The sequence below is a fragment of the Scyliorhinus torazame genome, chromosome 1 (assembly GCF_047496885.1).
Source record: "Scyliorhinus torazame isolate Kashiwa2021f chromosome 1, sScyTor2.1, whole genome shotgun sequence".
In the NCBI taxonomy this organism is placed as follows: Eukaryota; Metazoa; Chordata; class Chondrichthyes; order Carcharhiniformes; family Scyliorhinidae; genus Scyliorhinus; species Scyliorhinus torazame.
The window spans coordinates 59,668,927-59,694,605 of record NC_092707.1 but is presented as its reverse complement, the minus strand read 5'-3'; the positions used below and the strand labels follow the sequence as shown (position 1 = coordinate 59,694,605).

The following is a 25,679-nucleotide window of genomic DNA, read 5'->3' as shown; positions in this document are numbered from 1 at the left end:
AGTGAAAATTGAAAGTATCATAAACAAAAAATTTCACAGCAAAATGGTGACTATCTGCAGCATCAAATTAGTCACCACTGTAATGGAAGCAGTCATTAAAAAGGTCTATTTAGACCTGGAATTAAAGTTCAGTGCAGTTGGACTAGTATTTAGATTTAATAGAATTTACAGTGCAGAGGTGGTTTCCCACAGCATTAAGTGTTATCATGTAGAGTTTACGGTTTACCTGTTTTCTGGTAATGCTTCTGTTAGGCAGCGCATGGCTATTGTAGAAATGACCCCATCAAATGAACTGTAAATTATGAAAATACAGAATAACAACATGGAAATAATTGGATTTGTTCTGTAAATGCACTTTTCTTAAAAATGGTACAGAATCCATTAAAAGTTGCAACACAAATATATTTGATCAATTTATAATAACACAATATGAAAGACTTTCAATGTTTTTACTGGTAAATGTGTCATACCTTTTCTGATTTTCAGAAACTCCTTCCAAAATATAGATTGTATCCTATATCAGAAACAGTACAAGTGAGTTATCAAAACTATAATGAAACTGATTTTATTTGTGCAAATGCATTTCAACACCAATATAATCATGGAATGGCAAGATAGAGATCTGAATCCCACACCACTAAACCTTGGATCTCAGCTCTATCACCTAAAGAGAGGAATGGCAGGGAGGCAAATGAAGGAACAAACTGAGTTTCTGCCCGCAACGATTTAGCCAACATGAATTAATTCCAATATGAATCTGTAATCTTGTAGCTGTACGAATGGGGAGTCATTACGAAACAAATCATGACAAAAAACAAACAGCATTGCAAGATTACTTTGCAAAATGTTAAAAAGTGTAACAAATCAATTTGCAAAAACTATGCAAATGATTCTTTGATTGACAACACCACGATATAAAAAATAAAATCCTCATCCATCTGAACAATCATTTATTTTAAAATAAATTTAGAGTACAATTATTTTTTTTCAATTAAGGGGAAATTTAGCGTGGCCAATGCACATCTTTGGGTTGTGGGGGTGAGACCCACGCAGACACGGGGTGACCCAGGGCCGGGATCGAACAAGGGTCCTCGGTGCCTTGAGGCAGCAGTGCTAACCACTGTGCCACCTTATGAACAATCTCACCTTTATTCTTTCTCATGTTATTATTAATGAGGTATTTAGGAGTAAGGAAATTACTTTTATGCCTCAAAAAGTACAGTACGGATATATGATTTACATAAAGAAATTAACAGAAATTTCCTCATCACCCGGAATAATTTCTGATCGTCTCCTACCTGACCAACATCAGTTTGAACCAGAGCTGCAACATCTGCCACTTCCAAAGAGTATAGTAACTTCATTGTGGGAAATGAATACACCAAGAGATTTCTCATCTACAAATAATCAAAGATCGTCATACTCATACATGGTAGCCAAGTGAAGGTAAATGCTTCTATTAAACCGCAAGTTAACTGTACTACAACTTTCCAAACGTAAACACAAACATTTCTTCCAAATACATTTCCACAATTCAAACCTAGTACATTTAGGGTTCTGCGCAATAGAAACAAAAATTTCTTAGAAGCAAGTAACAAATTGAAGCAACAAGAAACTTACCTGTTTGTTTACCGGAATTGTCAGAGCTATAAGTTTACAGTTTGCATTCTCTTGCCTAAGAGGAAACAAAATAAATAATTATATTCAATGGCTTTTTGAAGAACAATAGCTTGCATTCACTTGAACCATCTTTAAAACAGAAGAAATGAAATCAACACAGCATGCTTGGCCAAAGGGGTGGGTTTTCAGAAGGAGAGCAAAGTGGAGGTCAAATCAGCACATTCATTTAAGTATTCCACCATTTATACTATTATTTTTGAATAGGTAACAGATGCATGACAATTTAAGAACGGGTGACTTGAGCTCAGCCTGCACAGGAACTTCAGGGTTTCTGCGATAGAGTTTAAAGAAGTGAAAAGGAATGAAATCTAGAGTTTGGAGCCTATGTTGCTAAAGGTACATCTGCTCATGGTGTTTTGAGGAGATGGAGATGTCACAATGATGGGAATTGTGGCCACATGATAGCAACCTGTTATTTTGCCAGTTAACCAAACATAGTTACAATCTCAGTTGATGTTATAACTGGACAGGGTGATCCGTGAATGGAACCCTCGCTCAAAGACTAACTTTTATTTTGTTATAATAAAACGTGAAGGAACAAAGTCACAGGACCAGTTTTTAAACAAGAAAAAAAAACATTCAAACCATTGAAAAATTTAAATGTTTTTGTTTAAACTTCATTTTTACAGGATGCTTTCCTGGTTAGACCAGCATTTGGTGCCCATCCCTAGTTGCTCTTAATGTGATGGTGAGCTGCCTTCTAGAGCCACTGCAGTCCATGTGGTATAAGTACACCCACTGTGCTATTAGTGAGGGAGTTCCAGGATTTTGACCCAGCGACAGTGAAGGAACAGTGATAGATTTCCAAATCAGAATGGTAAGTGGCTTGGAGGGGAATTTACAAGTGGTGGTGTTCCACGTATCTGCAGCCCCTGTCCTTCTAGATGTTAATGGTCATGGGTTTGGAAAGTGCTGCATAAGGAGGCTCAAGATCATTCAGTGCGTCTTGTAGCTGGTACACACTGCTGCAACTGTGCGTCTGTGGTGGAGTGAGTGAATATTTGTTTGTGGAACGGGTGCGAATCAAGTGAGGTGCTTGTGTCCTGGATGGTGTTGAGTCTCTAGAGTGTTGTTGGAGTTGCACATATCCAGGCAACTGGGGAGTATTCCATTAGGCTTTGGGGAGTCAGGAGGAGAGTTACTCACCGCAGGATTCCTAGCCTCTGACCTGCTCTTGTAGCCACAGTATTTATATGTCTAGTCCATTTCAGTTTCTGGTCAATGGTCACCCCCGGAACGTTGATAGTGGGGAATTCAGTGTTGCTAATGCCATTGAATGTCATGGGGCGATGGTTTAATTCTCTCTTAGGAGTATGGCGCAAATGTTACTTGCCACTGGTCAGCCCAAGACTGGATATGGTCCAGGTCTTGCTGCATTTGTACATGGACTGCTTCAGTGTCTGGGTCGCAACTGGTGCTGAACATTAAGAGAACATCCCCACTTTTAACCTTATGATGGAAGGGAGGTCATTGATGAAGCAGCTGAAGATGGTTGGGTCTTGGATACTACCCTGAGGAACTCTTGCAGTGATGTCCAGGGACTGAGATGACTGATCTCCAACAACCACAACCATCTTCTTTTGTGCTAGGTATGACTCCAATCAATAGAGCTTTCCCCCTAATTCCTATTGACTCCAGTTTTGCTTGGCTTTGATGCCATATTCTATCAAATGCTGCCTTGAAATAATGGTCAGTCACTCTCGCCTCACCTTGGGGTTGAGCTTCTTTGTCCATGTTTGAACCAAGGCTGTAATGAGGTCAGGAGCCGTGTGACCCAGGCGGAACCGAAACCAAACATCAGTGAAAAGGTTATTGCCAAGCAAATGCAGTTCGTTAGCGCCGTTGATGACCCCTTCTATGACATTAAATTAAATCGCTTATTGTCACAAGTAGGCTTCAAATGAAGTTACTCACGACTTTACTGATGATTGAGAATAGACTGACAGAGCAGTAACTGGCCTGGTTGGACTGTCCTGCTTTGTGTGTACAGGACACACCTGGGCAATTTTCCATATTGCCGGATAGATGCCAGGTGTTGCAGCTGTACTGGGACAGCTTGGCTAGCGGTGCAGGAAGCTCTGGAGCACAAGTCTTCAGTACTTTTGTCGGGATATTGTCAGGACCCACAGCCTTTGCAATATCCAGTGCCTTTAAACGTTTTTTGAGATCACGTGGGGTGAATCGAATTAGCTGAAGACTGGCATCTGTGATGCTGGGACCTCTGGAGGAGATAGAGATGGATCATCCACTTGGCACTTCTGGCTGAAGATTGTTGTGAATGCTTAGCCTCGTCTTTTGCACAGATGTGCTGGGCTCCTCCATCATGGAGGATGGGGATATTAGTGGAGCCTCTTCCTCCAGTGAGTTGTCCATCACCATTCACGGCTGGATGTTGCAGGACAGCAGAGCTTAGATCTGATCCATTGGTTGTGGGATCGCTTCGCTCAGTCTATCTCTTGCTTGCTTATGTTGTTTGGCATGCTCGTCCGATGTTGTTGCTTCACCAGGTTGACATTTTTCGGTAGGCCTGATGCTGCTCCTGGCATGCACGCCTGCAAGCTTCATTGAACCAGGGTTGATCCCTTGGCTTGGTGGTAATTGTAGAGTGCAGGATATACCGGACCATGATGTTACAGATTGTGGCTAAGTACAATTCTGCTGCTGCTGATGGCCCACAGCGCCTCATGGATGCCCAGTCTGGAGTTAGTAGATCTGTTCTGAATCTATCACATTTAGCACGGTGGTAGTGCCACACAACACAATGAAGGGTATCCTCAATGTGAAGACGGGTCTTTTGTCTCCACAAAGATTGTTCAGTGGTCACTCCTGCCGAAAAGGTCATGGGCAGATGCAGCGGCAGACAGGTTGGTTAGGATGAGGTCAACTAGGTTTTCCCTTCTTGTTGGTTCCCTCACCACGTGTCGCAGACCCAGTCTAGCAGTTTTATGACTTGGCCAGTTCAGTCAGTAGTGCTTTACCGAGCCACTCTTGGTGATGGACATTGAAGTCCCTCATCCAGAGTACATTCTGTGCCCTTGCCACTCTTACTGTTTCCTCCAAGTGGTGTTCAACATGGAATAGTATGAAATCATCAGCTGATTGTGGACGGTATGTGGTAATCAGCAGGAGGTTACCGTGCCCACATTTGACCTGAAGTCATAAGATTCCGTGAGGTCCAGAGTCGGTGTTGAGGACTCCCAGGGCAACGTCATCTCGGCTGTACACCACTGTATTGGCAGCTCTGCTGGTGGGACAAGACATACCCAAAGATAATGATTGTGGTGTCTGGGACATTATCTGAAAGATATGATTCCGTGAGTATGTCTATGTCAGTCTGTTGCTTGACTCGTCTGAGACATCTCTCCCAATTTTGGCACTTGCCCTCAGACGTTAATAAGGAGGTCTTTACAGGGTCGACAGGGCTGGGTTTGCCTTTGTCGGTTTCAGTGCCCAGGTCAGTCCGGTTTCTTTCCTTTTTATTAACTTTGTGGTGATTTTATATAACTCAAGTCGCTTGCTCGCCCATTTCAGAGGGCATTTAAGAGTCAACCACATTGCTGTGGATCTGGAATCACATGCCGGCCAGACCAGGTAAGAATGCCAGATTTCCTTCCCTGAAGGACATTACTGATCCAGCTGGGTATTTTTCCCCCACAACAATTGACAATGGTTTGCATTGGACTTGGAGCAGCACGGTGGTGCAGTGGTTAGCACTGCTGTCTCACGGCACCGAGGTCTCAGGTTCGATCCCAGCTCTGGGTCACTGTCCGTGTGGAGTTTGCACATTCTCCCCTTGTTTGCGTAGGTTTCGCCCCCACAATCCAAAGATGTGCAGATAGGTGGATTGGCCACACTAAATTGCCTCTTAATGGGGAAAAAAAAGAATTGGGTACTCAAAATTTATATTTAAAAAATGGTATTCATTGGACTTTAATTCAGATATTTATTGGATTCAATTTCCACCACCTGCCATGGCGGGATTTGAACCCAGGTCCCCAGAGTATTACCCTAGGTCTCTAGATCACCAGTCCAGTGACAGTACCACTATGCCCGTGTCCCCCTTAGCTGAACAATTACACAGATTAAAAGGTTAACATGAATTACAGGGCAGCACGTGGCACCATGGTTAGCACTGCTGCTTACAGCGCTGAGGACCTGGGTTCGAATCCCGGCCCTGGGTCACTGTGTGTGCGGAGTTTGTACATTTTCCCCATGTCTGCGTGGAGTTCACCCCCACAACCCAAAGATGTGACGGTTAGCTGGATGGCCATACTGAATTGCCCCTTAAGTGGAAGAAAATAATTGGGTACTCTAAATTTGTTTTAAAAACATGGATTACAAAGTACATCTTAAACTACAATAGTCTCATTTACACAAAACATCACTTTTAAGCACAAAAGATGGCTGCGGTAAGACACAGTCCTCTCGGAGCCCAATCAAATGCCTGTGGTTTTCTCCTCAGAATTCCCTCAGACTATTGTCACATGAGAGATTCCAAACTCCACTCCCAAAAAATACGCTTTAAATCTTCTCTGGTAATAATACTGCTTTCCCTTAGTGGTTTGCATTCAGAAATCCAGACCAGGCTCTCCAAAAGACACTTTTAAACAAAGCTTCTGCTCTATTTTTATTTTGTTTCAATTTAGAGTACCCAATTATTTAACAAAAAAATAATTGGGTACTTTTTTTTTTTTTTAAATGTCATTTTTGAGAGTTAACATTTCATGTCTTCTTTGGTCAAAATCTGTTTTAGCTGCTTCAGGAATGTGAAGATGCTTATGTTCACTCAAAATCTTGTACTTGCTTTATTTGTTCCTTGAACTTTGTGATCTTGTTATTTTTCCCAGTCACATTTAAAACAAGTTATTTTCAATACAGTTTGACCACATCAATTACTAAAACTCTCTGAAGATTCATAGTTTGTTTGAATCCTTCAACATTTGTATACAAGTTCTGACCTATCTCATTCCAGTTCTCAGTAGAATTTGAATGGTCTTTAGCAAATTGTTCACTTGTGTTTCTACCAACTGCTACATCTTGTATAGTATCACAGAGAAGCATTTCTAAATCAGAGTCTCTGGTCGTTGGCTCAAAGATCACTTTGCACTTTCAGTGTTGACAATTCATAGTTTCCAATTCTGCAGGGACTTCAGTTATTTTCTTATTGTCCATTATGGTCTTTGACACATCAATAATATTACTTAGATCAGTTCTTTGCTCAACCTAATCACTATTCAACAATGAGTTTTCCATCACTGGAGCAACTTTCGAATTGCAGGCTCCATCACACCCATCTTCTTCTTCATTCATTCATTTTGCTTTGAAGTTCAGAAACCTCATTATTGTTAGCTTTGCTTTTTAATTCTACATTCAACCAATTATTTTGATTTACCAGAACCTCCTTTTCTTGTTAAAGACGTTTTCCATAAATACTTTGGATGCTTGACATTCACCAAAACCATTGCCAAGTTTGCTTTTTCAAGTTTATCCTTTAGACAATTCTTTCATCAACAGACTCCTCTTTCATACATTAAAGTTGACTTTGTGTTAATCAAGTTTTCCTTCAATTGCTTGTTTTCTACAATAAGTGTCTAATTTCCCCCACCCCCCACAGTAGTTTTCAAAAGTTCATTTAAGATTACCATGATCAATTGCCTGTTGCAATACAGTAGTCATCACATTCGTCTCCACAAGCCAAATCACTACCTAGGATGAAAACTATTCCTCCAATAGGTTATTTAGGAATATTTCCACTGTAACAATTCAATTTACAAAAATTACTTAAACTAACTTTACACAAAGAAACAGGTTTATCCCTCCCATATACTATTTCCTTCATAAAACCTCCTTGGATACAAATTGCATCAACTACTATCACTGACTGATTTGATCCTGTACCTCAAAATTTTTAATTTGTTTACTTATTTTGTTAGACGAGCAAGGGAAAACTACTCACTTTTAAACAAAACATCCAGAATCTCCAATAATCTGACTTCCTTCACCAGTAGTCAAATAATTCTGTGAACTATCTTGAGGTCCATCGCCATTGCTCACTGACACTTCAATTGCATCACTGCTACTTCTAATTGTCATTTCCTTTGCTTATCATTATTACTACTGCAACTGGTCTTTCATTTAATTTCTAACAATCTGCCCGTATGTGTCACACTGGAAACACGTAAGCCCCTGAATATCACTTCCACCCTCAGCAATTGCCTTTTTGATCAGAGGTGAAATTTCCTGACCATTCCCAACTGTTCTATTTCTTTCTTCACTATGTGTTTTCATTTCTCCTTCCCACTTTCTATCCTTCTCGGATATAAACGGATAATGGAAAAAAGGTTTTGTTCAATGGACTAGCTCGTAATCATCAGCTATCTCTGCTACCTGTCGAGCAGTTTCAACTTTTTGTTCTTCAAGATGCATCCCAATAACCAAAAGTGAAACTTTAAATTCTTCCAAAGGAAAAAGGAACCATCTCCTTAAGGGCTTCATATGTTTTCCCCATCTTTAATGCCATATCCAACAGTCCAAACTACTTTGCTTCACCCTGTCGAATGTTATAAGAGCTTGTCCAGGCTGTTTTCTTGCATTTCAATATTTCTGCTGTACTCCTCAGGAATCAACTCAGACACACTATGGATAGCTTTCTTTACTGCATCAAAATCTAGATAACTCTTCTCTTACAAAGCCCCAATTGCTAAGCAACCACTGCTGGTTTATTTATCCTTCATGCCCAAGCCCTCCCTCAGCACAATAAAAACACAATTGGAATTGAAACCAACCCCCACACCTGCAAACACCTTTGTCCAGCGGGAATCTAACTATAGGTCTTACCTTCCAGGCACAGAAACATTAAATTAAATCCACTTGAAACTATACATTATTTCTAATGTTTACCAATACAAATCCCTAAAACTACTTTTGTTTGCCGAACACTAATCTCGTTTGCTTTAGAAACCTCAAGAAAACCTGTCAGACCTGTTTCTTTGCAATGAGTACATAAAAGGATAAACGCAGATACAAAATTCCTTAATCCTCCTAAATTCACAAAAGAAAACCTGATATTACTGCCAACCCTGGGGTGGTAAACTAGGGGAGTCAAAATTTACCTTCGTCATGTGGTTGCAACAGAATGCCCAACAAGCCACACCCATAGAACAGAGAATAAATGTATTCTAGATGCAGATACAAACATACTCTAGCAAATTTTCTATTGCACACAGCGAGTGAGAGGATGTTCTGTTTTATATCACTAAAGAGCTTGCCAAGAAAGAAAAAGATGTTATGAAGTAGGCAGAAAGTGTGATGCCCACAAAAGGTGCACCCTATATGCATGACTCAATTGCAATGTCAGTCCATACCATCTGTTGTTTGAATGTCTAACAGTTGGGGGTCTATAACCTGAAATTATACTGATCCAATCCAGATATTGTTGAAAATATATATATATATATATATTTTTTTTTTTTTTTTTAAATCAGATTTTCTTCTTTATTCTTCCCTACATTTTCTGGCAATAATTGAATGCAAAACCATTTTCCATGGCAAATCAACAACTGAAGCAAACATCAAAATTGATACTTTCAAGGGATAAACTAAAATAATAAGGAAAGGCTGTTTTATTACAGTAGTTTAATATTTCCCTTACTTGTTAATGGCATTAGAATCACCCTCTGCAGTCAGCAAGAAATCTTGGATGTGAACTGTGGGCCAGGACCAGATCATAACAAAAGCATAGGCATCCCACATACTGAGGAAATTCTGAATCAAAGTTTAAAAAGGTTAGAATTTTTAAAGAGGGAAGAAAAAATATATTGATTAAAACATTCTGTCCTAATACAGGACATTGACCTAAACTTACAGTGTCGTCCAAAACAAATATTGTACTCCCAACAATTTGACACTTCTTCACACCTAAAATTTAAAGAACAGTACCTGTTAAATATTTAGATTTTTCAAACTAGATTTTCCAAGTGAATAGAACATCATAAACTAACTTATGAAAGATGATTTCCTTACTCCTCAGTTAACTGAAATGTTGGACAAAATAAGGTTTGGTCATCTGAATTGTGTCAAATGGTTGAACAATCTACTTCCTTCAATTTCAGAATTGTTTAATTTCAATCATAATTTGTTTTTAAAACATTAAATCTTCAGTTTGTGTTCGGCTTCAGAATAAAATTGGATCAAAATAAAAACAACTGAGGATCATCAGAAATAGTCTGCAGATCAACATTAAGACTCCCCACATTTTCACGAGGCAATGACCATCAATCAGAAAGAATATAGTAAGAAGTCTTATAACACCAGGTTAAAGTCCAACAGGTTTGTTTGGAATCACGAGTTTTCAAAGCGTAGCTCCTTCATCTCATCCTTCACTCACCTGTTGAAGGAGCTACGCTCTAAAAGCTTGTGATTCCAAACACGGTGTTGTACGACTTCCTACCGTGCCCACCCCAGTCCAACGCCGGCATCGCCACATCAGAAAGGGTATAAAAATGGGATAGTTGAAAAAGTTCAGACTATTGCGACAGTAATTGTTGTGATACATTTGGAGCAAGGACACACCTCCAGGTCCCATGAGGGGCTGGTTTAGCACAGTGGACTAAACAGCTGGCTTGGAATGCCGAACAAGGCAGCAGCGTGGGTTCAATGCCCGTACCGGTCTCCCTGAACAGGCACCGGAATGTGGCGACTATTGCCTGGCACTTGAGAGGTGCAAATGTTGCTTGCCACTTATTAATCTAAGCATGGATGTTGTCCAAATCTTGCTTCAGTATCTAAGGGGCTGTGAATGAAATCAGGAACTAATGGAGGTAGCTGTGAAGAAGAATTGATAAGAGTATATTCGGGACAGTTTCCGACAACAATATGTGATGGGTCCAACCAAAGGTCAGGCTATTTTGGATCTGGTAATGTGTAATGAGTTAAGTGTAATAAACAATCTCAGAGTAAAGGTCCCCCAAGAAAACAGTGGCCATAACACGGTAGAATTTTGCATTCAGTTTCAGAGCGAGAAACTGCGTCAGAAACAACTGTGCTAAACCTTAAAAAAATGGTAATTACAAAGAAACGTGGGTAGAGTTGTCTGGAGTGGACTGGGAAACGAGTTTAGCAGAAACGACGGTTATCAGCAATAACAACGTTCATGAAAATAGTTCATGTGGCGGCACAGTGGCACATTGAACCCGGATTCGGTCTCGACCCTGGGTCATCGTCCATGTGGAGATTGCACATTCGCCCCGTGTCTGCATGAGTCTCACAACCCAAAGATGTGCAGGGTAGGTGGACTGACCACGCCAAATTGCCCCTTCATTGGAAAAAATAATTGGGTTCTCCAAATTTATATTTAATTTTTTTTTTTTAAATAAATTACAGCCCACAACAAAGATATGTCCCAGTGAGATAGGAGGATTCCAGGAAGGGGACAAATAAACCATGGTTAACCAAGGAAGTTAAGGATAGTATTAAACTGAATGAAAAAACATAGAAAAGTGGCAAAGATTGTGGTAAGGCAGAGGAATGGGAATGTTTTAAAAACTAACAAAAGATGACCAAAAATAGAGGGCTGCATGGTGGCGCAGTGGGTTAGCCCTGTTGCCTCACAGTGCCGAGGTCCCAGGTTTGATCCCGGCTCTGGGTCACTGTCCGTGTGGAGTTTGCACATTCTCCCCGTGTTTGCGTGGGTTTCACCCCCACAACCCAAAAGATGTGCAGGCGAGGTGGATTGGCCACGCTAAATTACCCCTTAATTGGAAAAAAAATTAATTGGATACTCAATGTTTTTTTTTTTTTAAAGAAGATAATCAAAAATAATAATAAAGAGGAAGACGATAAAGTAAGAGGGTAAACTAGCAAGTAATATAAAAACAAACAGCAAGAGCTTCTTCAAATTTATAAAACAAAAAGGGACAGAAGCCAAAGTGAACATAGGACCCTTGAAAGAATGAAACTAGAGAATTAATAATGGGGAACTAGGAAATGGCAGAGTAATTAAGTAAATATTTTGCGTCAGTCTTCATGATAGAAGACACTAAAAACATTCCAAAAATACTAAATAATCCAGGGGCAGAGGGGTGTGGAGGAAATAAATACAAAAACGGAAATTAATTAGACTAAGGACCAATACATCCCCTGGAACTGAAAGGATATTAAAGGAAGTAGTTACAGAGGTAAAGGATGCACTGGTAGTAATCTCCCAAGAATTCTGGAAAAGTCCCAAAGGATTGGAAAACTGCCAATGGGACACCATTGTCCAAAAAGGAAGAGAGAGAGACAAAGACCTGGTAACTAGAGGCCAGTCAGCTTAGCATAGAAACATAGAATCCCTATAGCGCATAAGGAGGCCACTCGGCCCATCGGGTGTGCCTGATCCTTCGAAAGAGCACCCTACTACAGTTCAGTAGCTGTTGATGACCCACAGCGTCTCATGGATGCCCATATGTTTATGGATCGGTTTGAAATTTATCCCATTTAGCTTGCTGGTAGTGCCACACATGATGTAGGGCGCAATAACCCTCCCAAGACCCACAGGGACACCCCAATTGATCTTCCCGTGGAACTCGTGAAATACGAGCTTTCCCCACTAGTGGGCGGAGGCCCACCAGCTGGATCTCGTGAAAATCGAACTATAAAAGCCGGTCGAGACTGGGATCCACTAAAACAGTAGTCACTTTTGTGGCCTTGTGGAGTTGTAAACCATGCTCTGGCCATTACTTTTGTTGTCAAATTACAACACTTTGGAGGGTACCCTTGATAAAAGTTCTGGAGGCCCAAGAAGATAAATCCAGTGTCAAGAAGAGACTTTGTCTCCACTAGGAACGGTACAGTGGTTATTGCTACCGATGCACCAGCGACAGAGTGGTGAGGATGAGAAAATGAAGTTTTTCCCACTTGTTGGTTTCCTCACCACCTGCTGCAGACCCAGTCTGGTAGCTACGTACTTTATGACTCAGCCAGCATGGTCTTTTACAAAATGTATCAATTACAAATGATTGCTACCTATAGGAATCAATGATGCTCCACTTACTCCTTCAAAAGGAAGTTGGATTAATTCTCAACTACAGCAGGTTAGGCAATCTTTGTAACAAAATGAGAAATGATCACGACAGGTCTTGAGAAATGAGCGTAACGACAGGTAATGAAAATGAAAATCGCTTATCGTCACAAGTAGGCTTCAAATGAAGTTACTGTGAAAAGCCCCTAGTCGCCACATTCCGGCGCCTGTTCGGGGAGGCTGGTACAGGAATTGAACCGTGCTGCTGGCCTGCCTTGGTCTGCTTTAAAAGTCAGCGATTTAGCCCAGTGTGTTAAACCAGCCCCTAATGCTCTGTGTGCTAATTGAGCTTTTCCAATTCTTTAGTTATGTCCTTGACATTGACAGTGTGTCAAAGATAAATGTGACAATAAAGATTACTCAGATGCAGGCATTCAGTTCTTCGGTATTTATATCTCTCACTCAAGTATAAAATATATGCCAGAAAATATATTCATCACCAAAAAATGGAGATCCACTGACTTCTACAGTTAGGTACTGGCTCCAAGACTGTAACACGAATCCTAGTCTTAACTTTTTTTTTAATTTAGAGTACCAAATTCGCTCCTCCCCCCTAACCCCAATCCCCCCCCCCCCAAAAAAATTAAGGGGCAATTAAGCATGGCCAATTCACCGACCAAGCACATCTTTTTGGGGTCGTGGGGGTCAGACCCACGCAGACGCAGAATGTGCAAACTCCACACGGAGAGTGACCCGGGGCCGGGATCGAACCTGGGTCCTCAGCGCCATGAAACAACAGTGCTAACCACTATGCCACCGTTCCACTGGATGCTAATCTTAACCATCATTCCCATTTTGATTTTCTGTAATAGCATGTGAAGGCAGGAAAGAGACATTAACTAGTAAGGGGCTCTTCAAAATCACGCACTAAAATCTTCATTGAGAATTGATATTTATGGCAGGAATGAAGATTACTGTACACTGGTCCCACGTTAAGGGCAGTGTGATTAAGTGAATAAGAAAAAGTGATGTTAATTGCACGATATTTTAAAAAAGCCGGAATGTATGAAGACACACAGTTATAGCAATAAGTATTTGTGGAATGGTGATTGGGGATCGTTTAGCACAGTGCTAAAGAGCTGGCTTTGAAAGCAGACCAAGGCAGGCCAGCAGCACGGTTCAATTCCCGTACCAGCCTCCCCAAACACATGCCGGAATGTGGCGACTAGGGGCTTTTCACAGTAACTTCATTTGAAGCCTACTTGTGACAATAAGTGATTTTCTTTTCATTTTCATTTCATTTTTCAGTGTTCAAATTTCACATTTACCTTTCAATATGGATGAATCAAACACATTGCTGACTTCTATATCCTTGATAGTATTCATATTCCATGTTGATAATATATAGTCACCTGCACCCTGCGGTACAATAAAATAGGAGCAAAAATAATTTCTCTCTCTTGCACATATTTATTAAGGCAGTACAAACAATTATAATTAGGTCAGAAAGCTTTGCCTTGATGATATAAAAAATGCAGTTTGAGATTACAATATCCCTTCATGCACAAGTTTACACATTACATACATCTATTTCCATTATATACGTTACACCCAAATAGATTGCCAATATCCTCTCTGCAGCACATTGTGAATACAAGCAGAGCAAGAGATGTTCCATGTTACAGAATTTAAGGGAAAAGATTAAATAATAGAATCCCTCAGTGCAGAAGGGGGCCTTAGAATCATAGAATTTACAGTGCAGATGGAGGCCATTTGGCTCATCGAGTCTGCACTTGCCCTTCGAAAGCCCACCCCACATAGGCCCCAATTCTCATAACCCCAGCCAACCTCTGGACATGATTGGGCAATTTAGCATGGCCAATCTACCTGACCTGCACATCTTTGGACTGTGGGCAGAAACAAGAGCATCCAGAGGAAACACATGCAGAGACGGGGAGAAAGTGCAAACTCCAGAGTCACCTGAGGTTGGAATTGAACCCGGGTCCCTGGCGCTGTGAGAAAGCAGTGCTAACCACTGTGCCACCGTGCTCCCAAAAAGGAAACGCCAAATACATTCATTGTTCGACTGAAGGTGCTGTGGTAGTAGAGGTATTACGGTACCTGGTAATGCTGGAACACCACTGGTAGAAATTGTATGCTTCCAACTGGTCAAGCTGTATGGTAGCTCCGCCCTGCTAGGCGGGGTATAAGAGCCATGCCGCCCCAGCCACCTTCATTCTGTACCTGAGCTGCTGGGGGGGAAACATCTAGCTTATTAAAGCCTTCAGTTGGACTCCAACCTCGCTTTAGTGGTCATTGATCGTGCATCAATTTAATAAGCTAGATTTAAAGGAATGGAGCTCCGAATCAAGCCGGAGTGTCTGCAACTCAGCCCCCACGCGGTGAACGCAGCGGCAATCTTCAAGCACTGGCTGCCGTGTTTTAAAGGATATCTCGGGACGGCCGAAAACACACCCACAGGAGAACAGAAAATGCAAGTCCTGCACTCGAGGGTGAGCCCGGAGATTTGCACCCACATCGAGGAAGCGGAAGACTTCGATGCAGCAATAGAGCTGCTAAAAGGACATTATATTCGCCCGGTAAACCAGGTCTACACCCGACATCTGCTAGCAACGAGGCAACAAATCCCTGGGAAAAAAAATCGCTGGAAGAATTCTACCGTGCACTCCTGGTGTTGGGGAGAAACTGCAGCTGTCCGCAAGTTTCGGCGAGCGAACACACTGAACTCCGGGACGCTTTCGTGGCAGGTATGCTGTCCTCCCAAATCCGCCAGCGATTGCAGGAAAAAGACACTCTCGGTCTCGAGGAGGCACGGGCCCTTGCAGGCACCCTGGATGTGGCCTCGAGAAACGCTCGCGCTTACGTTCCCGACCGCGCGGCAGCCCCCTGGGCAGCGTGGAACCCCTCCGCAGCCGACCCAGAGACATCCCCATCCCCCCACAAGCTTGTGCTGCAAGGCGGCCCGGCAACCCCGGGGGGCCCCGCTGCTACTTTTGCGGGCAGGCCAAGCACCCCCGCCAGCGCTGCCCGGCCCGCGCATCCACCTGCAAGGGATGCGGTAAAAAGGGCCATTTTGTGGTGGTATGCCAGGCCCGTGCGGTTGCCGCGGTCTCCGGCGGCGAATGCGGACCACCACCACAAACCTCTCCATGGCCCCCGTGCGGCCAGCGGGCGCCATCTTCCTACTCCAGGGCCACGTGCGGCCCTCGGGCACCGCCATCTTGTCCTGCGTACACCACGTTAAATGGATGGATGCCCTCATTTTGTGCACCCCCAGCGATGTGCGACCGATGGGAGACGCCATCTTGGATGGACCCCCAGGACCCCAGCTCGGCTGACCACACACTGCCCGAAGAGAACACTCAACTGCTGCGATTAGCCTCAGTGACTCTGGATCAGTCCCGGCCACGAACACTCTCAACTGCTACAACGACTGTATTTATCAACGGGCACGAGACGTCCTGCCTAATCGACTCTGGGAGCACGGAGAGCTTCATACACCCCGACACGGTAAGGCGCTGTTCTCTCCTCGTCCACCCAGTTAATCAAAAAATCTCCCTGGCCTCCGGTTCCCACTCAGTAGAGATAAAGGAGTTTTGTGTAGCAAACCTCATCATCCAAATTACCGGCTCTACGTCCTTCCCCACCTCTGCGCGGCCACACTCCTAGGTTTAGACTTCCAGTGTAATCTCCAAAGTCTAACTTTCAAATTCGGCGGCCCTATACCCCCCTCACGGTCTGCGGCCTCGCGACCCTTAAGGTCGACCCGCCTTCCCTGTTTGCAAACCTCACCCCGGATTGCAAACCCGTCGCCACCACGAGCAGACGGTACAGTGCCCAGGACCGGATCTTTATTCGTAATTAGGTCAGAGGTCCAAAGGCTACTGAGGGAAGGAGTCATTGAAGCTAGCAACAGTCCCTGGAGAGCTCAAGTAGTGGTGGTAAAGACCGGGGAGAAGCATAGGATGGTCAGCGACTACAGTCAGACCATCAACAGGTTTACGCAGCTGAACGCGTACACTCTCCCCCGCATATCCGACCTGGAGATCAGGATCGCACATTACAAGGTCTTCTCCACGGTGGATCTTAAGTCCACCTACCACCAGCTCCCCATCCGCACTAGTGACCGCAAATACACTGCCTCCGAGGCAGACGGGCAGCTCTATCATTTCTTAAGGGTTCCCTTCGATGTCAATAACGGGGTCTCGGTCTTCCAGCGTGAGATGGACCGAATGGCTGACCGGTACGGGTTACGGGCAACATTCCCGTATCTCGATAATGTCACCATCTGTGGCCACGACCAGCAGGACCACGCCACCAACCTCTGAAAATTCCTCCAGACCACAAAGATCCTTAGCCTTACATACAAGGATAAATGCGTGTTTAGCACCGACCATCTAGCCATCCTCGGCTACGTAGTGCGAAATGGAGTTATAGGCCCCGACCCTGAACGCATGTGCCCCTTATGGAGTTCCCCCTTCCTCACTGCTCCAGGCCCTGAAGCGCTGCCTGGGTTTTTCAGTGGGTCCCCAACTATGCGGACAAGGCCCGTCCCCTGATCCAATCCACACCTTTTCCCCTGTCGCAGAGGCCCGCCAGGCCTTCAGCCGCATCAAGATGGACATTGCAAAGGCCACGATGCACACCATCGATGAGTCCCTATCCTTCCAGGTCGAGAGCGACGCGTCTGACGTAGCTCTGGCGGCCATCCTCAACCAAGCGGGCGTGGCCATTTTCTCATGTACCCTCCGTGCTTCCGAAATCCGCCACTCCTCAGTCGAAAAGGAGACCCAGGCCATGGTAGAAGCTGTGCGACATTGGAGGCATTACCTGGCCGGCAGGAGATTCACTCTCCTCACTGACCAACGGTCGGTTGCTTTCATGTTCGATAATGCACAACGGGGCAAGATAAAAAACAATATGATCTTGCGGTGGAGGATCAAACTCTCCACCGACAACTACGAGATCTTGTATCGTCCCGGGAAGCTAAACGAGCCTCCTGATGCCCTGTCCCGCAGCACATGTGCCACCACACAAGTGGACGGCCTCCGAGCCCTCCACGAGGACCTCTGCCAACCGGGGTTCACTCGCTTTTCCCACTTTATCAAGACCCGCAACGTGCCCTACTCCATCGAGGAGGTCAGGACAGCCTCCAGGGACTGCCAAATCTGCGCGGAGTGCAAACCGCACTTCTACCGGCCAGAGAAAGCGCACCTGATAAAGGCTTCCCGTCCCTTTGAACGCCTCAGCATGGACTTCAAAGGCCCCCTCTCCTCCACCGACCGCAACACGTACTTCCTGAACATGATTGAAGAGTACCCCCGGTTCCCATTCGCCATCCCCTGCCCCAACATGACCGCAACCACCGTCATCAAGGCCCTCCATAGCATCTTTGCACTGTTCGGGTTCCCCGCCTACATACATAGTGATAGGGGGTCCTCCTTTACGAGCGACGAACTGCGTCAATTCCTGCTCAGCAAGGGCATCGCCTCGAGCAGGACGACCGGTTACAACCCCCGGGGTAACGGACAGGTAGAGAGGGAGAACGGAACGGTCTGGAAGACCGTCCTACTGGCCCTACGGTCCAGGAATCTCCCAGTCTCCCGCTGGCAGGAAGTCCTCCCGGATGCCCTCCACTCCATCCAGTCACTGCTTTGTACCACAACCAACCAGACACCTCACAAACTTCTTGTCTTCCCCAGGAAGTCCTCCTCGGGAAGTCCTCGCTCCCGACCTGGCTGGCAGCTCAGGGACGCATCCTGCTCCGAAAACACGTGCGGGCGCGCAAGTCGGACCCATTGGTCGAGAGGGTCCATCTTCTCCACGCTAATCCCCAGTATGCCTACGTCCGTACATCGACAGCCGACAAGATATGGTCTCCCTACGAGACCTGGCGCCCACCGGAGCCCCACGCACACCCCAGCCACCAGTCCAACCCTCCCCTCCACCAGAGCATCTTACAGGAGGATCGGTCCTTCCACCGGCCCCGTCTAGGCCCCCCCACCCACCGACGTACCCCGCAGGCACTCCCTTCCAGGTCAACCGTTTCCCCCACCACCGTCTAGGGGTGTCGAAGCTGCCACAGAGATCGAGGTCATGTTCCCGGAGTCACAGACGCCCGAGCCTCCACTGGAGTCACCAACGAAGCTCCGACGATCACAGAGGACGACCAGGGCCCCCGATCGACTGATTGCTTCATTTTAAATTGTAAATTTTAATCATAAATTGTAAATAGTTACTAGAATTGTAAATAGTTACAAAACGCTGTATGGGGGTATTACGGTCCCTCCATATCTAATTCTACCACGTTGCCATGTTTGCAGTATCAGGCCACCACCCCCGCTGGACTCTTTTTTAACAGGGTGTGAATGTGGGAGTAGAGGTATTACGGTACCTGGTAATGCTGGAACACCATTGGTAGAAATTGTATGCTTCCGATTGGTCAAGCTGTATGGTAGCTCCGCCATGCTAGGCGGGGTATAAGAGCCCGTGCCGCCCCAGCAGCCTTCATTCTGTACCTGAGTTGCTGGGAGAAACATCTAGCTTATTAAAGCCTTCAGTTGGACTACAACCTCGCTTTAGTGGTCATTGATCGTGCATCAGGTGCTCACTTTGATTGGCATTGGGCTCCATAGTTGTAGGTGCCCTCTGGTACCTGGTTCAGGTGCTGTGTTTTGCATGGCAAAAAATGTTGCCAATGCCTTTATTTAAATAAATATACAGGAAACAAAAAAGCCTGTTGTACAATAAACCACTGCATTTTCAAACAAGCATTTGAATTATTCCCAAGTTCTTACATTATTAAACAAGTTAAAATCAGTTTGCAAATCCAAATGCAAGCAAATGGAGAGGTTTTTCCAAAACTGCCGAACACAAACTTTCTCCAGAAATTCTCTTGTTTCTGATTTTATTATGTATGCTTGTGTTTGGCATAAATCCCCCAATCATGTAAGCAAGCGAACCTTTGCAAAACGAAACGGCTGAATGTCTGTGGCGGTTCTAATCATCCGCTATAAATGATGCAGACAGGATGGAGAGACAGTGTAAACAGTGCAGATCCTCCAACATCATTACACTAGGATTGGGAGAACCCCGACCAAAATTCAACTGCACAGTGATTTTAAACTGGATTAGAATAGGAATTCAGAATTGCATAAGCAACTTAAATTGCCCTCAAACTTACTTTAGGAACTGATGAACTGTTACAATTATCATGAATTGTTGACTTACATCATTTCTCCATAAAGAGAACTTAAACAGTGGTCTTAAAGGGTATAAGTCAGATAAAGAAAGACTCTGGTAAACTTCACAATTGTGCTTTAGACTCCAGATTACCTACAAGCACTACTGTACCCTACTAAGTACAGTTAACCTCTCCCCAGATAAACAGAACATATGCCATTCTGGGTACTTTCATTGATAGTAGCTTGATTGCAGGTCTCAGCTTCATTTGTGATACTAGTGTTGCAAATCATGAGTTAGATTTGCAAACAATAACTAATGTCAAATAACTTGCAAAACTAATGGGGGGGAAAACTTACCCCAATAAGCAGTTTAACATTTTTCGAACAGTCAATCACTGCATGGTTACAGCCATCTGTGTGCTTATCCTCAGTCTGAATATATTTGATCTTGATCTGTTCTTTTAGCTAACAGGAAAAAGAAAAGAAAATTGAACCACAACGTGGTTTTCTGCAGTATAAAGACATAGCATTGTGACATGAAAAGTGTTGGGATCTTACTGCTTTTGTTGTGTCAAAGTCCGTCATCTCAATTGCTGTAATAAAGAAAAGAAAAATCAGAATACCAGAAATGATAAATCAAATGAAACAAAACTTTCAAATCAGTAATAGACAAACGAGTCAAGTCATTATGATGAACAGTTAGTGATTTAGAAGTGTAGATTGAAGGCATATAGTAGCATTGGGCAAGCCAAGATCTGGTGGCATGGGGATGGATGTCATGCATTAAGAATAACTTGAAAGACGTTCCAGAGGTCATGAACAGAGGCAAGAGAGTTCCTAATATTGTGGAGCGTTAAGGGGTGGCATGGTGGCGCAGTGGTTAGCATTGTTGCCTCATGGCGTCGAGGATCCAGGTTCGATCCCGACCCCGGGTCACTGTCCATGTGGAGTTTGCAAATTCTCCCCCTGTCTGCATGGATCTCACCCCCACAACCCAAAAAGATGTGCAGGGTAGGTGGATTGGCCACAGTAAAATTGCCCCTAAATTGGAAAAAATTAAGAAAAAAAGTTGGGGAAAGATGTGCTTGTTCGGTGAATTGGGCATTCTGAATTCTCCCTCAGTGTACCCGAACAGGCACCAGAGTGTGGCGATTAGATTTTCACAGTAGCTTCATTGCAATGTTAATGTAGCCTACCTGTGACAATAAAAAAGATTATCTATCTGGACTATACACAGAACTCAGCACTGGTTTAGCACACAAGGCTAAATCGCTGGCTTTTAAAGCAGACCAAGGCAGGCCAGCAGCACGGTTCAATTCCCGTACCAGCCTCCCCGAACAGGCGCCGGAATGTGGCGACTAGGAGCGTTTCACAGTAACTTCATTTGAAGCCTACTCGTGACAATAAGCAATTTTCATTTCATTTCAATTCATTTTTAAATCCTGACTCGAACCTCGAGTGGCAGTGGTGGTAGCCCTGGGCTGGGGCTGCATTGTACTTTAAGGAAATATTGCTATTTTGAAAACAAACTTTTATCTCAAAACAAATCGACAATAGTCCATTCAAAGGAGGCATCAAAGACTCGGCATATTTTGCATTATATTTTATTTACATATCAATGAGAAACAGAATTAGAGTTAATTTTTTATGGTGTTCGATAAACCTTTTGAGTTTAGCAATGAGTACTACATCAGAGTGAAAAGCATTTGCCTTCAGAATGCCGCAAACATTTTTTCCATGTTCGTTTGGACTATACATAGAACAATACTGTTCACTGTATCTCAGTACACGTGACAATAAACCCAAATCCCGATCCTTAAGAGAGAAATGTGTGTTTCAGGCAAGCGAGGTAGCTTCCCTTTGGACAGCTTAGAACCCATAGAAGACAAGGTAATGGCCATAAAAGGAGCTCGGACATCAAGAAACACAACGGAACTATGTGGTTCTTACGCCTCATTAATTATTTTGGGAAATTTATGCCTAATCTAGCCATTTTGCTGGCACCCCGACATGCACTGTTTAAAGAAAAAATTGGAGATGGTCGTGGCAAACACTACAATACACAGCTCTGGCCAAAGCTTTACGGCTGTCTGCTTGAAGTATAGCTCAAGTTCCATTCCTACCTTTCAAAACTCAGCAAGTGCATCTACAAAAATAGATTTTCTTCCCACCCTGCAGACCTCCCCCCACCCCCCCCCCAAAAAAAAAGTTGTGTTCTCATTGACTTGCTGCCCTGTTGTGATTTCATTCACATCTTCTACAATTAATGAGATGACACCCAGCTGCTCTTATCAAGTCTCTCAACCAAGTTGAGTGCCTATCTGACATCAAATAATAATGAACCACAATTTCCATAGCCGTAGAATCCCTACAATGCAGGAGATCGTTCAGCCCATCGAATCTGCACCAACCCTTTGAAAGAGCACCCGACCTAGGCCTACTCCAGTCCCCTATCCTCGTAACCCCATGTAACCTGCACATCTTTAGACACTAAGGGGTAATATAGCATGACTAATCCACCTAATCTGCACAGTTTTGGTCTTTGGGAGGAAACAGGAGCACAAATATGCAGACATGGGGAGAACGTGCAAACTCCACACAGTCACCCAGGGTCGGAATTGAACCTGGGCCCTGGCAATGCAGTGCTAACCACTGTACCACCATGCCGCCAATTTAACACTGGGAAGAATGAAGTCACTGCCCACAGTACACAGACTTCACCTCTCCTTCACCTACCTCCCATCTCAAGAGATTAAACCAGATCTTGCAAAACTTTGGCATCTTGATTTGTGCCAAATTGATCTCACCTATCAAAAAAACCATGTCATATCCTATTACGGAGGCTACAGATTGGTGTGTGAACATCATTGGCAACCTCATTACCGATTGCTGCCTCATCCCAGTCCATGCTTTTGACAGCTCCGCATTTTCACCCTCCACAAACCACAAAGTTTCAGCTGGCCCGTATCCTTTCCTAAATCACGTCCTGTTCACCCATCATTCACCCCCTCACTGAGTCCCAACCCCTCATCCCATTGTATTAAAATTGTGAGCTTTGCCCAATTTTCAATTTCTCAACAGCCTTGTTAAACCACATTTCAGCAACATTTTTCATCCTTTATTCTACCTGTTTCTCGTCCACTGATTATCCAACATCCAGTATTTGATGAGCAGAATTAACTAGTAGCAAGACTGAAGCCATCATTTTCAGTCCCCTCTATTCCCTAGTCACCAACTCCATCCCTTTCCATGGATGCAGTCAGAGATTAAGCCAGTCTGTTTGCAACCTTGATGTCACATTTGATCCATGTATGCCATCACCAAGACTGCCCATTTCCACATCCATAACACCACCCATCTTTACTCCCATCTGAGCTCATCCACTGCTGAAACCCTCTTCCACATCTTTGTTATCTTCATACTCAATTATTGTAACACACTCCTGGCTGGTCTCCCAGATTTCACCCTTTGTTAAAATGGAGGTCGAAAATCTGTTGCCCGTGTCATAACTCACAGCAAGTCCCATTCCCCAATAACCTATACTCATTGATTCATTGACCTACATGGCTCCTTGTCAAGCAAAGTCTTGATTTTAAAATTTTTATCTTTGTTTTTTTTTAAAATTGGCCATGACCTTTCCCCTCTCTATCATTAATGTACTCCAACTCCACAACCCTCCAAGAAATCCTCTAATCCTGACCTCCTGTGTATCCCCAATTTTAATTATGTCACCATTAGCGGTCATGCCACCAGCTGCCTAGATCCCAAGCTCTAGATTATTCTTCTTGCAAACTCTCTACTTAGTTTCCCCTCTTAAGATACACCTTCAACCCTACCTCCCCGACCTAACATGTCCTTATGAGGCTTGGTGTCCTACTTTTGTTTTAGAATGCTCCTGTGAAGCAAATTGGGACACTTTGGTTTGTTAAAAGGTGCTATATAAATATAAGTCATTCTTGTTTCCTTTGGTCCTCCAATTTTAGCCTTATATGTATTACTTCCACCACCTCTGCACCACCATTAGTGGCGGAATCGTTTCCCAAAATGTTTGCACCTGTTCTCACTCACCCCATTTTTCTGTCCCTTTCCAAAAATAAAGTAAATCCTTTTTTTTACCTTGTTGAAGTCTGGCAAGCTGAAGACATGAAATCCAGAAGAAACCGGTGCTCGTTAGCAAGACCATATAGTAGGTACCTAAAATTAAAATAAAAAATGAGTACAGCAGTGAAACATCACTGATAGATCAAGAACCATCATCTTAAACAGACATTAATGATTCAATTGCTGTCAGGAGATAGTTGTCCATTACAGTTTCACGACTGAAGCAAAGTTTCACGACTGAACCAATTTTGAAAGGGGAAAAAAAGGCCACCAAGAAAGAAACTGATGGCATATCCTCATCACCACAGCCTGCAGAAATGAAGAAAAAACAAAGACAAGGGGAAGCAAAAAGAGAAGAGCAGACTGATATAAATTACTCCAAGCCGAATTTAGGAAGGAGTATTTATCAGATAAAGATTTAACGCTAAACTACATTAATGAATTATGGAAAGTAGCCAAAAGCTTAGTCAGAAGAGTAGATCTTCAGGAGTTTCTTTAAGAGACTATCGTGGGAGGGAGATGGCAAGGTTGAGGGAGGGAAATTGCAGAGCCTCAGGATTAGCTGAATGCACGCCATTTATAACAGAGCAACGACAATCAGGAATGTCCAACAACTCAGAATTGGCAGAACTTGCAAGCTTTCTTTTAAAACCATTTAAAAAAGGCAATTACTTAATCCTTTGTGACAATTTCATTTTGAGAAAAGCATTGATCTGTCATTTGGAGACTTATTACATTAAACTGAAACAGAGAATTGTATCCCTGCTCTGGATTTCGTGCCCTTGATGGGGTGAATTATCCAACAATATCTCATCTATCATTAAAGAGATTTTAAAGATTATCCCCTGGGAGTTTGTCATTAAGATGGGCAGCACGGTAGCACAAGTGGCTGGCACTGTGGCTTCACAGTGCCAGGGTCCCGGGTTCGATTCCCCGCTGGGTTACTGTCTGTGCGGAGTCTGCACGTTCTCCCAGTGTGTGTGTGAGTTTTCTCTGGGTGCTCCGGTTTCCTCCCACAGTCCAAAGACGTGCAGGTTAGGTGGATTGGCCATGATAAATTGCCCTTAGTGACCAAAAAGGTTAGAAGGGGTTAATGGGTTACGGGGATAGGGTTGAAGTGAGGGCTTACGGTGCAGATACAATGCGCTGAATGGCCTCCTTCTGCACTGTATGTTCTAATGAAGGAATCGTTTGTATTGGACAAGATTGAAATCTGAAGAAAAATCTACTGAAAGACAATACAATAATTTTTAATAGGTACACAAGTGGTAAGAGACCAGCCACAGTAGATGCATAGCTAAGAGAAGGGGGCAAATTTTGTAGGAGTGATGAATACCAAGTTTTTTTTAAATTTAGAGTACCCAATTAATTTTTTCCAATTAAGGGGCAATTTAGTGTGGCCAATCCACCTACCCTGCACATCTTTGGGTTTTGGGGGCGAAACCCACGCAAACCCTGGGAGAATGTGCAAACTCCACACAGACAGTGACCCAGAGCCGGAATCAAACCTGGGACCTTGTGGGCAGCATGGTAGCACAGTGGGTAACACTGTTGCTTCACAGCTTCAGCATCCCAGGTTCAATTCCCGGCTTGGGTCACTGTCTCTACGGAGTCTGCACGTTCTCCCTATGTCTTCGTGGGTTTCCTCCGGGTGCTCCGGTTTCCTCCCACAAGTCACGAAAGACATACTGTCA

At 43.8% G+C, this 25,679-nt stretch overlaps 1 protein-coding gene across 1 annotated transcript in view; it reads right to left on the bottom strand.

The window, feature by feature from the left end:
• Window positions 1-25,679, bottom strand: part of kntc1 (kinetochore associated 1) — a 263,597-nt gene that overhangs the window by 208,995 nt on the left and 28,923 nt on the right. Inside the window, exons 6-15 of the mRNA XM_072495542.1 lie at window positions 24,001-24,078; window positions 20,443-20,477; window positions 20,242-20,349; window positions 14,008-14,098; window positions 9,545-9,597; window positions 9,332-9,444; window positions 1,621-1,675; window positions 1,299-1,397; window positions 471-514; window positions 227-292 (exon numbers count right to left, since the gene is read on the bottom strand). Coding sequence (XP_072351643.1) covers window positions 227-292; window positions 471-514; window positions 1,299-1,397; window positions 1,621-1,675; window positions 9,332-9,444; window positions 9,545-9,597; window positions 14,008-14,098; window positions 20,242-20,349; window positions 20,443-20,477; window positions 24,001-24,078 — 742 coding nt within the window. The remainder of the gene's footprint in view (window positions 1-226; window positions 293-470; window positions 515-1,298; window positions 1,398-1,620; window positions 1,676-9,331; window positions 9,445-9,544; window positions 9,598-14,007; window positions 14,099-20,241; window positions 20,350-20,442; window positions 20,478-24,000; window positions 24,079-25,679) is intronic.